Here is a 13,738-nt window from a genome sequence, read left to right on the forward strand (position 1 = left end):
AGAAGCCGCCGGCGCCTCGGGGCCGGTCACTCCGCAGGGTGAGCTCGGCCTCCTCAGCTGGACGGTCAGAGCTGATTAACTCAGGAAGCTTATTTAATTTGCGACCAATATAGCTCGTTTCACGGAGCGAGGGCCGTGTTGGCAGGTGCAGAGCCCAGCTCCCCAGATGGAATAATCTTTTCCTTATTAATTTGCTGCATGTTGCTTCTCATTTCTCGCAGTCGTTCCAAGTGTGTTACAAACGACTACATGCTCTGGGTCCTGAATCCACGCCTGCTGTAGCTTCGAAAGAGAAGAAAAAAAAGTTGTTGACTCTAAATTGTGGCCAGCGTCCCCCGCACACATTTAGGGGCTGGGCTGGCTTCTCGAGCAGCAGGGCCTTGGTCCCGGCTGAGCAGTGCTCCCCCCGGAGCACCCACTGCTCTGCTCTGCTCTGGTGGCTTCTAGGAAGTGGAAAAAAGAAGCTCGATGGTCTGAACGTGTTCAGGGCCCTGGAAGTGGCTTGCCTGGGATTCGAACTCACAGTTCCAATTTCTCGCGCTGTGCCACCTTCCTGCGATTTAGGGCACAGGCTGGGCCAGTGGCTTCCTTCCCTTCGTCCTGTGATTCCTCAACTTGTGTGGGCCTGAGAATCGCCTGGAGGGCCTTTTGAAAACACAGATTTGCTGTCTCCACCTCCAAAGCTTTTACTCAACAAGTCTGGGGTGGGGCCTGAGAACCTGCATTTCCAACAAGTTCCTGGAGAGGCTGCTGCTGATTGGAGGGTGCACCCTGGGAGCCACTGCAGGTAGTCCAGCTAGACCAGAGCGTGGGGACCCCAACTCCCAAGTACGTGCTGTTTGGTACCTATCGAAGGTCTCCTGTTTAGGGAGTTTCTACTTCCTTCTGTGTCTTTTCCTCTTTTCCCTGCTTGATATGCACCAAATTCCAGTCCAGAAAAAAAATTTTTTTTGATGTTAGGGCTCAGTGGAGAATGTAGCTCGACTAAATTAATTTGAGTATGTACTGCAATACTTGATATGGATTTTTCCAAAATGTGAGCACTTAAGCTAGACAAAAATATTTCCCCTGGGTTCAGCCATTCTATGCAGACCGGCTCCTGCTTTCTAAGGCACCATCTGAGCAGCACACAATCCCAAAGTGCCGTGCTGCAGAAGCATCCTTATGATTTTTCAATGTAGAACATGCACTTCAAGCTCAGTCTTCCAGTCAACATTTTTGGGTCATTTACAAGCCGAAGACATGCCCCGTCATTAAACTGCAGTGTGTTGTACGGGGTATTTTAGTACAGAAGGAAGGGCTTATTTTTCGAAAGGGAGAAATAATTGTTTTGCCAGATTTAAGAGATTAGCGCCTCACACAGATAGTGAATGCAAAGGTCCCGTCTGTTCACGTGTGCGTGTGTGCATGTGTGCGCACAGCGAGGAGTGATTACTAGGCCGGCATGTACAACGCCATGATCCTGAGGGTACGCTATCATCAGACAAGCCAGTGCCAGGTCGGGGGGCCTGCGCTCCGGTGTTCTGTGCCTAGCAAATAACTAGAGGGGTTGAGCTAGGGGCCTCTGGAAGTCCTACAGACCGTGCCGCCTAGAGAACTCTTTCTTAATGAGGAATATAATAATGTGTAGGATCACATTTTTTTCTGTTAATATTTAAACATTCTTCAGGCAATTTACTGCATTTAATCACTCATCAAAAGATGAAGAGGTGGCCTTTTTGCTTTTCTATAAAGAATTAATATGGTGGCTACAATCGGGGGAGTCGCTGAGGATGCTCAAGCCCGGGGACAGAGGTGCAGGTTGAGGAGGGAGACACGTGTTAGCTGCACTGCACGTAGACGCGGGCTGGTTTGCAGCGGCTGCACCTACTCTAGTCACTCAGTTTGGCTCTTAGGTGGGGATTCCCAGAACCACCCACCAGTTGGCTTAACGTAACCGACATTAGATTCCCAACCCTCCGTCCCTTCAAATCGTCAACCCACTAACCTTACAACGAGAGTTAAACCAACCCACCGCTAAAAAACCCCAAAACTGGAAACCAGAAAATTTTAAAAAGGGCCCAGATTCCATCACTAGTTTTGCTGTCCAACATTATGAGGGTGGATCAAATCCATGGGATGAGTTTCTCTGAGCTGACTACGAAATGCTTACTACGTCATCTGCCTACATTTGTGTACGTGTATACTAGTTCTTACGCCAATTATTAGCATCCTTTACTTAGCAGCAGCTTACCAAAATGTGGAGCCGTTTCAACTTTGACCGGCGTCTGAAACAGGCTTGACGAGAGGACGCGGAGAAGATGGGCAGGGTTTGCGTCGGGCTTCAGCCCTGACACGGCCCCACTGCTGGCCCCACGGAGGCCGGGCTGGAAGCCCTTGGTTGCGGCTTGTGAGGGGTGGACATTTTATCCAGAGGCTAGTGATCACTTAAATGAGTAAGAGAAGAGTTAGCACTGACCCACTCTCTGGTGCTTTGAATGTCACAACTGGGGTCGCCTTCGTGGAATTAGTACAGCCAATAAGTAAGCGTCATAGACCCCGCCAATCCCCACGGAAGCCTCCCAATGTGGCGGAAAACAATCGATCCAAGAAAGCAAGGATCTGGGTTACTTCGAGGCATCCCAGTGACTGAACAGGTTTCACTGCTTGTCCCCAGTGAGCCGAGTACAAATTAACTAGCCCTGCTGACTCTAAGTTGGTAAATTTGGTAGAGCCTACGTGGTTTGTTCCTCTGACCTCATCTTTCAATGAAAACTCCCAGTAACTGTTTACCCCACGCTCCTTTAACTTCACGTAATTTGGAGGCCACACTGGATTCTCTCCTTCTCACACAATCCTTTCAAAAATACCTTGGTGTCCCTTGACTACGAAAACCGGTGGAGCCTGACGTTCACCCAAGCTCTAATTCCACGGCTGGGCTTGGGCCTCCACTGCCAGTCAGGGTCTTCTCCTGGAGTTTGGAGTACTTTGTTTGCAAAGCCCCCTGGACAGATTAGGATTGAGTCATTCATCTCATTCGATCTGTTCTTCCATATACACAACACAAGTCAATGTTTGTTATGACTTTCTTGATCCTTATTTATAAGACAATACAAGAGGAAACCATGTGTGTGTGTTTGAAATAGAAATGATACACTGCACAGATATAGTTCACCACGTTCTGGGATGGGTTTGTCAGTGTTCAAATGGGGAGTCTGAAGAGTAGGAACAGATGCTTTTTTTCCTTAATGGCTCTTTCTCTAATTTAAAATCCTTCCATTTATTTCCCTAAGATTTAGTGATAACTTTAAACACTTTAACTAAATTACCCAGCGGCTTGGCAGCCATCACAGAGGCAAATCTTTTTAGAAATCCTAGCAATCTGTTAGATCATGGGTACTATGATATAAAATCTGCATGCTCCACATACAAAAATTAAATCAGTGCAATGGATACAAATGCATAATGCAAATGGTACCATTTCCAAAATGAGGGTACATGACCTGCTTCCAAATATTGAATCTCTATGTTTTCTTTCAGTCATTGACTTTCTAAATTTGGGCCAATTTATTCCCATTATTCCTAAGTAAACCTACTTTGATTTTTTTTTTTAACAGTTATTTTATAATCAAATAGAGCCAGCCAGCCCTGATTCATGGATCCTGATGTTGCTAGGATACATGGTTTGGTACTTGATGAAACTATATCACTTCAAAAGGAGAAAACTTTCAAGTGTCCTAGAATATGACACTCCCGTCTTCCCCTGTGGAAGACAGGCCCAATCCTAGAGCTTCTCGGAAGCTCACAGACTGCAGGATTGGCCTCCCCTGCTTTGAAATAAGCAAGCATCCTCTCTTGGGGGGCTGTGCAATTGCTAAAACTAGTCAGGTTGGTCTTAAAGCAAGGAACACGCGTATTTATAATAAAACACGTTTTCATGTTTGTTTTACAGTGAAGAGAAAAAACCCAGAACCCCCAGATTTTATGTACTTTGAAAATATATTTAAAAACATTAAAAATTCTATATTTAAAACATATATTATATGTTAATTAGTACACTTAAATAGAACTTGTATTTACAATAGGCTTCTGATGCGGTTAAGTTTTAATGCCAATTTTTTTTTCAATAACATAATTATATAAATATACTAAAATACAATAAATATTTTTTTTGTTTTGTTTTTACATGGTGAATAATATCTTTACCATAGAGAAAACAAGGCCACAGACATTTACTTACATTTTCAATGGGAATCACCATAAAAAAGCAACAGGCCTGCCGGCATGCATGAAACACTTCTGCCACAAAGAGACCACAGCAAGACTTTAAAAACAAAACAAAACTGAACAGAACAAAAACGAACAGCAACAGAGAGAGATTTTAACAAAATAAATCTTAGGTCAACGTGAACCACCAAGCGTGTGACTGTGACGCATCCTATCGGGTAAGAGAGAGCCAGTGACCACACAGTTGCCGAATGTCTCCTACGCGACCACGTAACAGATCTGGCCTGTGCAGGACTTTGAGATGGCGCTGGGACTCCCCGTTTTAGGATTTTGTCCCTCAGAAGCAAGCTGCGAAAGTTCACGTACAGCAGATATTCGTTACATGTCAAAAATAATTACAAAGACAGCATTTTCAAACAGCACAAAACAAACCTACACTAAAGTCTTCCCTCTTCTAAAGACAGGTGTTCGGGTGGTTCCCTAAGGGGTAGGCTCGGCTCGCTCTAAACGAAAGACTGAACAAAGGGCAATCATTTGCGATGGTGTCTTCATGCCCTGGGTCACGGTGGAAGGCCTCTTTTGCTTACCCCTCGCCCTGCTAAGATGCAGCAACCTCTGCAGGCTTTCTGCTGTTCAAGGACTCTGGCCTAGGGCATTTTCAGGCTTGGGTAGTGGGCTGCGTGGGTGAGTGGGTTTAGCACTAATTCTCCCTGGGATCCGTGTCTCCCGCGACCACTACTCCAGACTCCCCACTTTACTTCTCCAACCCCGAGAGGGCAGAGGTGAGACAGGACGGGCAGGAGGCCGCGGAGGCCGTCACTGCAGGGCGTGACTCGCTCAGCGCCGGCCCGGCCTCTTCCATCGCGCAAGGCACCTTCAGGCCTTTGGTGTCCCAGATGTGCAGACACCTCCCCGAAGTCTTGTCTCTGGACAAGATTTTCTCTCGGTAGCCTTGGTCATCCGAACCTGAGTTTGGGGGCCTGTTCCTGTCCCTGCCCCCTTACCAAAAGTTCTCAGAAGACAAAACCCTGGTCTCCTCAAGTCTACTGTCCCAGCCGCAAGCGTTCCTGCCGCAAGCATCTTCTTCCTCCTTGCATCCGTCTCAAGATCACGGTGCCACACTCGGCTCTGAACCTGCTCCAGGCTAATCCAGCTCTAGGACAAATGACCCAGGGGCGCAGAGCTTCAGTCAGCCCGAGTGGGGTCCTCCAGCGAGAACCTCTTAGCACAGTTAGATAATGTAGGCACTTAAAGCGCGAGGTCCAAGCAACGCGACACAGTCATTGCAGAGCCGCCCCTGCAAAGTCCCTCAGAGGCCTCCCTTCCGGAATGTACCGTTGCCCACCCCCACCTAGACCTCAGGATGGCCCCCAGAAATTCCTCCTGCACCGCCCGGAGATGACGAGTCAGCTCCACGCGGCCTCCAGACGGCTGCGCAGTCTCCTGCCACCGGCAGTGTGGACTCCTGCCCTGATCTAGGCATTTCTGGGTCCGTACAGAGCTCCACCTTCCGCTTGCGAGACCACTCTTAAGCCTTCCCATGATTTTCTTAAGCCTTACAATGATTTACCCAAATGTCTACCCCTCATAAAAAAGAATCTGTTTTTGTGTTTTGTTGTCTTTCTCTCCTCTTAAAAAAAAAAAAAAGAAAAAAAAAGGAAAAGGAAAAAAAAAAAAGAAATCACTGTTCTCCATGCTTATAGGAGTGCTACGGTGGCAAAATTTGCTCACTTGTTCACAGCAGTGGTAAATTATTTCAGGGCGCGCAACTGATTTTTCTTCCTTTAAGAGAAAACGAAACAAAGAGGGGACCAGAGGGGGCGGGAGGGAAAGAATGTGCTCTAAGAAAATGTAGTTCTTTCCAACAAAAGCAGCCTCCCCTGACCACGTGGGAGGGCACGGGGGAGCCTAGGAGGTGCATCATGGGAAGTGGGCTGGGAACTTTGTTCGGTTGCCTTAATTTTTTATTCATTTTCCAGTCATCTGACTGATACTGCAAACATCTTTACAATATACAAATAAATCTTTTATCAACCAGAATATATATAGTGAAGGAATTCTTTCCCCATCCCTACCCCCTATGGGAACTAAAAAAGAAAAACAAAAACAAAACAAAACAACAAAACAAACAAAAAAAAAACACAAAACAAACAAAAAATATACCCCCCATCCCCCATTCCCTAAGCCAGTAAAGCGATGACAACAGCACCTTGACATTGTTTTAATTCCAACGCTATCAGAAGTTAAAAGCAGTAAAACAGAGAATAGTACTAACAAGAACGAAGATACTTACTGTCTAAAATGTAAACGGAATGTTTTGGTTCAAATTTTTGTCGGTTTTTTTTTTTTTTTGTCTGTTTTCTGAAAGAGGACAGTTTATTATCGATTCACAATTAAAGCAGCATGCAATTTATTATTATCATTATTATTATTATTTTTTTAGACTTTTTACGTTTTCAATTCTTGGCAACGGCAACAAACCACAACATATTATCGAGGAATGTAATGCAGACTTTTTAAAGTTGTGCGCAAAATGACTGTTTCCCTTCTGGTCATGGATATGTCCAATAAATAGATTGTAGAACCACTGTACTGTATAAACTTCATTTATACATGCAGTTCATAAAATTATTTTTCTTAACTGAATAATTTACCCTGTTATGTATATATACAAATAGATAATTTTTGTCTCAATATAATCTATACAACATAAAGCCACTATCTTCCCCTCTTAATGGTCAGTGTACACACACAGGAAGTGTCTATCCTTATGAACCGCCAGCCAATTCTCTTTTTGCTATCCATGGTAAGGGCCCGCACGTACGACTGGGTAGTTCGGCACTGGGAGTTCCAATGCCTTTTGTCTATGCCCCTGCAGCCCTCCTTCGTGTAACCCATGGGATTGCACTTGGTCTCGTAGAAGTACTGCTTCAGTTGGCCTTTCGACACAGGGACTTTTTCGAGGACGGTGACCGTCCCGCCCGACATGTCCACTGCAGTCTTTTTGTCTGCCGCTGTCACCCACTCGCTAATGCTGTCGCACACGCTCAGCTCCCCGCGGCGGGCGGGGTCGGAGTGGCGCCGGACCCTCATCGACATGTTTGCAGCATCCAGGTAATTTTTGTATTCCTCAAGCAGAAAGAGAAGAGGAGGCTCCAAAGGCACTTGACTGCTGAGCATCACCCGGGAGGTATACAAGTCCGCGTCCTTATTGTTCTCTTCATTGGGCCGAACCTTCTGGTCCTCGTCCAACAGCTCTTCTATCACGTGTTCAAAAGTGTCGGCCAACGACGTCAGGCCTCTGGAACCCGCCTTGGGCCCACTCACGCTCTCCAGAGTCCCATGGGTCCGCACACCTGGGTAGGCCAAGCTGCCTTGTCCTCGGACGCTCGCTTCTTTCATGGGGGCAGCCTTCATGCAACCGAAGTATGAAATAACCATAGTAAGGAAAAGGATGGTCATCACTCTTCTCACCTGGTGGAACTGTAGGGAAAAAGCAGAAACAGGACACAGAACTCGTTAGGGCTTTCTCTCGCGAGGATGCAGTGCGGCCACGTGGTTGCTATTCCAGGCCATTCTGCAGGGTCAAGGGTCTTATGCGCTGGTGACAAACTCCAGCTGCACCAGACACCAGCTAACGCCGGCAGCGCGCTCTACGCGGCTTAATAGGTTTAATATAAACCAGGGACTGTGCAGGGTCTGCCGCAAGATGTGGCACTGAAACCTGAGCTTAGATGGCTTCTGAGTGAGCGAAAAAATGGTGGCTTCAAGTTTTCCTCCTTCCTCCCGCTTTAGCAGCTTTGTAAGTTTAATTTTTAATGATCTCTGCTCAGGCTGTCACAGGAAACACAAAATCAGAAATGTTACTAAGCAACAACTGCAAGTGCAATAGTAATTTTCCCCCCAAGTCAGCAACATGGTCCTGCTGCAGGAGCCTGTGACAGACGGGCAGTGGCCCGCGGGGCCTGGGGGGCCTCCGGCTCCGTGGTGCCCGGGCACCAGCGGCACCAGGAGAAAGAAGGCGGGGAGCTGGAAAGGGCCTTTCTTTCCATTGCCTTTTCCCCCCTCCCGTAGAGATCATCTATCAGAACAAAGCAGAAAGAGAACTCCAGCAAGCGTGGCAGATAAGGAGCCCGAAGGCCTCCGAGGACTCGCTCCCCGGCCCCAAGAAAGTTTACACGAGGGCTTGGGGCTCCCGACTTCGGCTGCCGCGTTCTCCTGCTGCACCTGCGTGGTCACAACTGAAGATGCTTTGCTTATTTCCAAACACACATCATTTTCTGCGCGGGGCTGGGGCCATGCACACAGCGCGAGTGCTCCGGGGTGAGCCGGCCACGCCGCCCTCCCGCGGGGCCCGCACCTGCACCGACACCTGCACCTGCACCTGCACCCGCTGGCCACGGCGGGCCGGGCCCGCGGGGACGTGTCCGAGCACCTGTCCGGCGCCGGGTGGCATCCTGCACGTTCCCCAAGAGGCAGTGAGGGCCTCCTCCCCACCTCCAGGGTCCCCGGGAGCCCCGAGGGCCACCCCATGGGCCGGCTGCTGCACCCCAGCTGTCTGTCTGTCTACAGGCAGGCCTGGCAGTGGCCGGCACGGGGTCAACCAACACGGACATACCTACAGGCCGCCCCTCGGTGACCGTCACCCGGCGAAGGACATCAGCGCACTTACCTGGAGCACCAGGTCCCTTAGCAAGACACAGAGGCACCCTCAGCCCCCACCCCCGCAACTATTCCTGCTTCCCGGGCCCAGAGCAAGCGCTTGCAAGGCACAAACGTGCCAGGGTGTCGTCCTGTGCCAGCCAGCAGGACAAAGGACGGGCCTCCTTCTACCCAATGGAAGGCACCAACCTACCTCCACGCAACAGGCCATACTGCTGGTTCCGACAAACGAGGGTTTCCGTTCTCGGCTCTCACAGGAGACCACGAAGAGACAACCCCAAACACCCACAACTTTCCTGGTGGATCCACTCTCACTTTGCACCAACAGCAAGCACGCCCAGGCCCGTCTGGAGTACCTGAGGGTCCCGGGGCAGGAGGGCCCACGGGTTTGAATGAGCCACAGATACCCATGCCGCGAACACCTGAACTTTTTGTGCACGTTCTGGATTCTGCACCATCAAAGAAGCTTTCTGGTCCTGGCAGGTGGTATTGACACCACTGGATGAAAATCCTTCCTCCTGATGTTCCCAGCCCAAATTAAAACAACCCAAGGGCCACCTCAATGTAGGTCGAGGAAAGAATGCACATTTAGAGTACCGTACTCCAGCGGTCTGTATCACCCTGGTAGAGACTGGCTGCGATCAGTTATCTTTTAATATGATTTATTTCATTATATCTAAGATGCTGGCGTTATAAGACACACCATTTTATGTACCACCAGAAATAAAGAATGTAGTCAATTAAGCTATTGCTTCCTTTTTTTTTATTTTATCTTATTCATTCATGAGACACACAGAGAGAGAGGGAGAGAGGCAGAGACACAGGCAGAGGGAGAAGCAGGCTCCCTGCCGGGACCCGATGTGGGACTCGATCCTGGGACTCTGGGGTCACGCCCTGGGCCGAAGGCAGATGCTCCACCGCTGAGCCACCCGGGCGCCCCTAAACTATTGCTTTCTTTATCGCTGGGAACTGTTACCGTGTACTTACTGAGGAGCTCTTTGAGACTTATTTGGACACATTTTATCACATATAATTTTTCTGCAGATGTAACAAAAGAAAACTAAGCAAAATATATTGGTTAAGGCGATGACAGCTGTGATATCCTACCTGTGATTCCTACCTGGCCAACAAGAACAGTAAAATGATATCAACTGTAGGACACAACCCTTTCCAGAGATGTTAAAAATACGATTAAGAAAATGCTCATCTTAGAATTAATGAAAAAGAGTACGTTTCATTAATATTTACTAACTGCCCACACGAGCTCCTTAAAATGACCCGAAGCACTCAGGCATCTTCAGCTGCAGAGTGGGGCAGCTGTCTCATCACCACCGCTACAGTAAGGAGTCTTTGAATGATACCTTTCCTACACTGGGCTTCAAGAAGTTTACTCTGCTTTTCACTGGTCTCAGCTTTTTACTAATAACTTCTTGGTTATCAAAGTATATATACCATTTTCTCAGCTCTTCCATAAGTAAATATTTCAGAAGAACAAAAAGTTCATCCTGAAGCCCCAAGGGGGGCGTCCTTCAAGGCTGGACATCTGCACAGACGAGTAACCAAGGACCTGGTGCTGAAGTCCCCCCCCACGGCCAGCCCTGCCCAGACGGACACTGCCCGGATGTTGCCCGCCGACCCGCCCACAAGGCCTTGTAATGTATCCAGCACCGAACTCAGTCCTTTTTTTGTGGGGGCCACCACGTTCCTTCCTCACTCTTTTGCTTCTGACAGTGATTTCCGAATGCTTGGGCTGTCCAGGCTGAAGGTGAGAGATCTTGGAATCAAGTCTGACCACATGATTTGGGTGTGGTCTTCAAATCCAATCAGTGAAGAAGTCCTGCTCATTTTTCCTTTCAAACACGTTTCTCATCCATCCCACTGCCACCCTCTTGGCTCAGCTGTCACCCCCTTGTTTCGGGATGACGATGCCCCCCGATGTACCTCACATCCTTTCTGATCCATCCAACTATGATGACCACTGGCTGACTCACCACTCTTAATCTCGTCGTTCTCTTACAAAAACCTGCAATGGCATTTCTGTTCCACTAGATCCTACCCAACCTCTTTTACCAAGCTGGGCATTCACACTCTTCAAAACCTGGCTTTAACCTTACTCACCTCTGCTCTGATCAGACCAGAGGCCCTGGAGCCCCGTACACATTATGGCCTGGAAGTGACTTGTCCCATTCTTCGGGCCAACTCTTTTCTCTCTATCTGACTAAGTCTTGTTTATCCTTCACAGCCCATTCAAGCTTCAGCTCATATGCGCCACCTTCTCTAATTGCCCCGCACACGCTGCCCTCCTTGTCTTCTAAAATTTGCACACTACATCTCACCTCGTACCTGGTTCCCTACTCGCTTGTTAATTGTTAACAGTGTTTGCGAACCATGGCCGGTCTGCAGTTAGATGATAAGCTCTCTGAGGGAATGAATCATGCCTGACCCGACTAATGCTTAACACAGAATAATATCATAGTTCTCAGGGAAAACTTACTAATGGGTTTCCTAAACCATGAGGAAAGACAGTTTTGACCCAATTTTCATGGGAAGTCTTTCCATTTGGAAAGCACCAGTGAGCCCACTGGAATTATCTGGCCACGTACAGGTCATGCTAACCCCAAATTATAGGCCCTAAGGGACTCGATAGATGTCAACGATCAGCCACACGGAATCTCTTTAGCTTCTGCAAAGGGGAAAGCTTTACTTGAAGAATTTCTAAAAGCAAATGACATGATATCATACGAACTGCCCCTATTTCTGTAGCTCTGTTTTTAATAGAAGCCCTTGGAAAAGCAGCCAGTGATAACAATGATCATGGCAAAGCTTGGGCTTTTTAGTCTTGTAACTGCCTCTTTTGCCTTGAACCTCTTCATTGAGTGATTTTAGATGTTGTATTAGGGAATCCCAAAAGCAAGTAAGAGCTTCCATGACAATTCCTGACATTTTAGCCGCTCAGACGAGTCTTCATTACGCCAGAGATAAAGAGGCGGTATGTAATGCTGCTAAGGAGACTGTTAGTCTACACAGCTGTTGATATGCAATAAAACAACTGGTGCTAATTTTGCTCCAAGGTTTCCAACAATCAACTCCATCATACCTATAAGATGCTAGGAAGGAGTTTTTTGGTTTGTTTTTTGTTTTTTTTTAGCCCTATTCTCAAAAAATTAAATATAGTACACAGGGCTAAAAAGAAAATCGACAAAATGGAAGGAAAGTTTAGTTTTAAGCATGACTCCAAAGTCTTCAACATTCAACCAGGTGAATATCCAGGACAGGATGCTGTAGCAACGACTTACATTTGTCTAAAAGACTACAGCACATTCACAAGTATGATCTAACTTGATTGTGACAAGGAGGTAAGACAGGGTATTATTATCCGCATTATACAGATGAGACAATTATGGTTCAGAGAGGTTAACAGGTTACCTCTTTGTCCAAGTTTTCACCATCAGGACCCGCTGCCGGGTTTAGAATATGTAACCGCAGGGAGAAGAGAGGCTCTGCTACAAAGAGTGGTCAGAGGAGGAGCTTTTAAGATGTGGCCACGGTTCTCTGCAGGTGTGTGTACCCTGGAGCCCAACTTTCTAAAGGCAGCACCTCTGAGATACTACTTTGTAGTATTGGATTAATTGTGACCTAGAAGTCCCTTCCACTTTAAGGCTTGATTATTTCAGGAGATGGGATTTCAGACAACATGGTCTTCCTCTAAAGGAAAGCTCTGCAAAAAATTTAAGCATGTTAGATAGAACAACACTTCCATGGCCAAAGCTAGGAAGGGAAAGCAAAAGCAACAGGGGTAATTCAGGCACACAGAAGAAAAAACACAAAGCCAGTCCCTTAGAGTTTTGTCTATGAGCATGCTATCAAAGCAAGCAGTTTAAAGATATGGCTGCTCAGCGTAGTCCTATAAGCAACAAGGATAATGGTACTGTTGAAGAAATTATCAATTAATAGTTAATTCCTGACATATATGACGCAAACCTATTCAAAGACCACCTTAATGCAATCTTGCAGATCAATGTAAGATGTAAAATCTTTCATTTGTATCCAGTTTCACTACATGCATAGATTAGCCTTTGCTTGTTCAATCATCGTACAAGGAATCTAATTCCAAATGTTACAGTGTAGGAGGGAAGTAGGACATATATTTAAGTAACTAAAACAGAAAGGTAGACACGATCCAGGAAAAGTAAAAAGAAAAAATTCTATAAAGAGAAAGAGGTTACTTCCAGTTAGAGAATGAAGAATGCTTTGTGAAGAGGAAGGCAAAGGATGGGGATGATTTAGACGTGTCCAGAAAGGACGCTGACGGATGGATGGAGGCTTGGTTAGGAGTCATGGAGTACATTTCCCCAGAGAAGAGCTTTGGAAGAGAATGGCGAGAAATAACAGAGAGTGACTGTCAGATTCTGGAAGGCTCTCAGGGTGATGCTTAACGAGTCTGGATCTTGCCTTACAGGCATGGGAGAGCCAGTGAGAGTTTCTGAGCAGGAAAATGCTTCCAGAGAGCCAGTTTATCACCAGGTGTAGGGGGACCTTGAGTAACAGAGTGGGACAGACCAGTTAACTGGCTGGTTTTCTTCTCAGTAAACTTTAAAAATAAATAGCGAGGGGCACCTGAGTGGCTCAGTCGACTCTTGATTTTGGCTCAGGTCATGATCTCTGGGTGGTGAGGTTGAGCCCTATGTCCAGCTCTGTGCTAGGCATGGAGCCTGCTTAACATTCTCTCTCTCTCTCTTCCCCAGCCCTGTGTGCACATGCGCTCTCAAAAAGAAAGAAAGAAAGAAAGAAAGAAAGAAGAAAGAAAGAAAGAAAGAAAGAAAGAAAGAAAGAATGAATTAGTGAACAGTTACTTCAGTGTGAGATTGGG

At 47.0% G+C, this 13,738-nt stretch overlaps 1 protein-coding gene across 4 annotated transcripts in view; it reads right to left on the reverse strand.

Moving 5' to 3' along the window:
• Positions 1–5,839: 5,839 nt before the first annotated feature.
• BDNF (brain derived neurotrophic factor) overlaps positions 5,840–13,738 on the reverse strand; it is a 51,908-nt gene continuing 44,009 nt past the window's right edge. For all 4 annotated transcript variants that reach the window (XM_025459816.3, XM_049099024.1, XM_025459817.3 and 1 more), the window contains exon 2: positions 5,840–7,689. In XM_025459816.3, the coding sequence (XP_025315601.1) occupies positions 6,925–7,689 (765 nt within the window). In that variant the 3' untranslated portion in view covers positions 5,840–6,924. The remainder of the gene's footprint in view (positions 7,690–13,738) is intronic.

The sequence above is a fragment of the Canis lupus genome, chromosome 21, assembly GCF_003254725.2.
Source record: "Canis lupus dingo isolate Sandy chromosome 21, ASM325472v2, whole genome shotgun sequence".
NCBI lineage: Eukaryota > Metazoa > Chordata > Mammalia > Carnivora > Canidae > Canis > Canis lupus.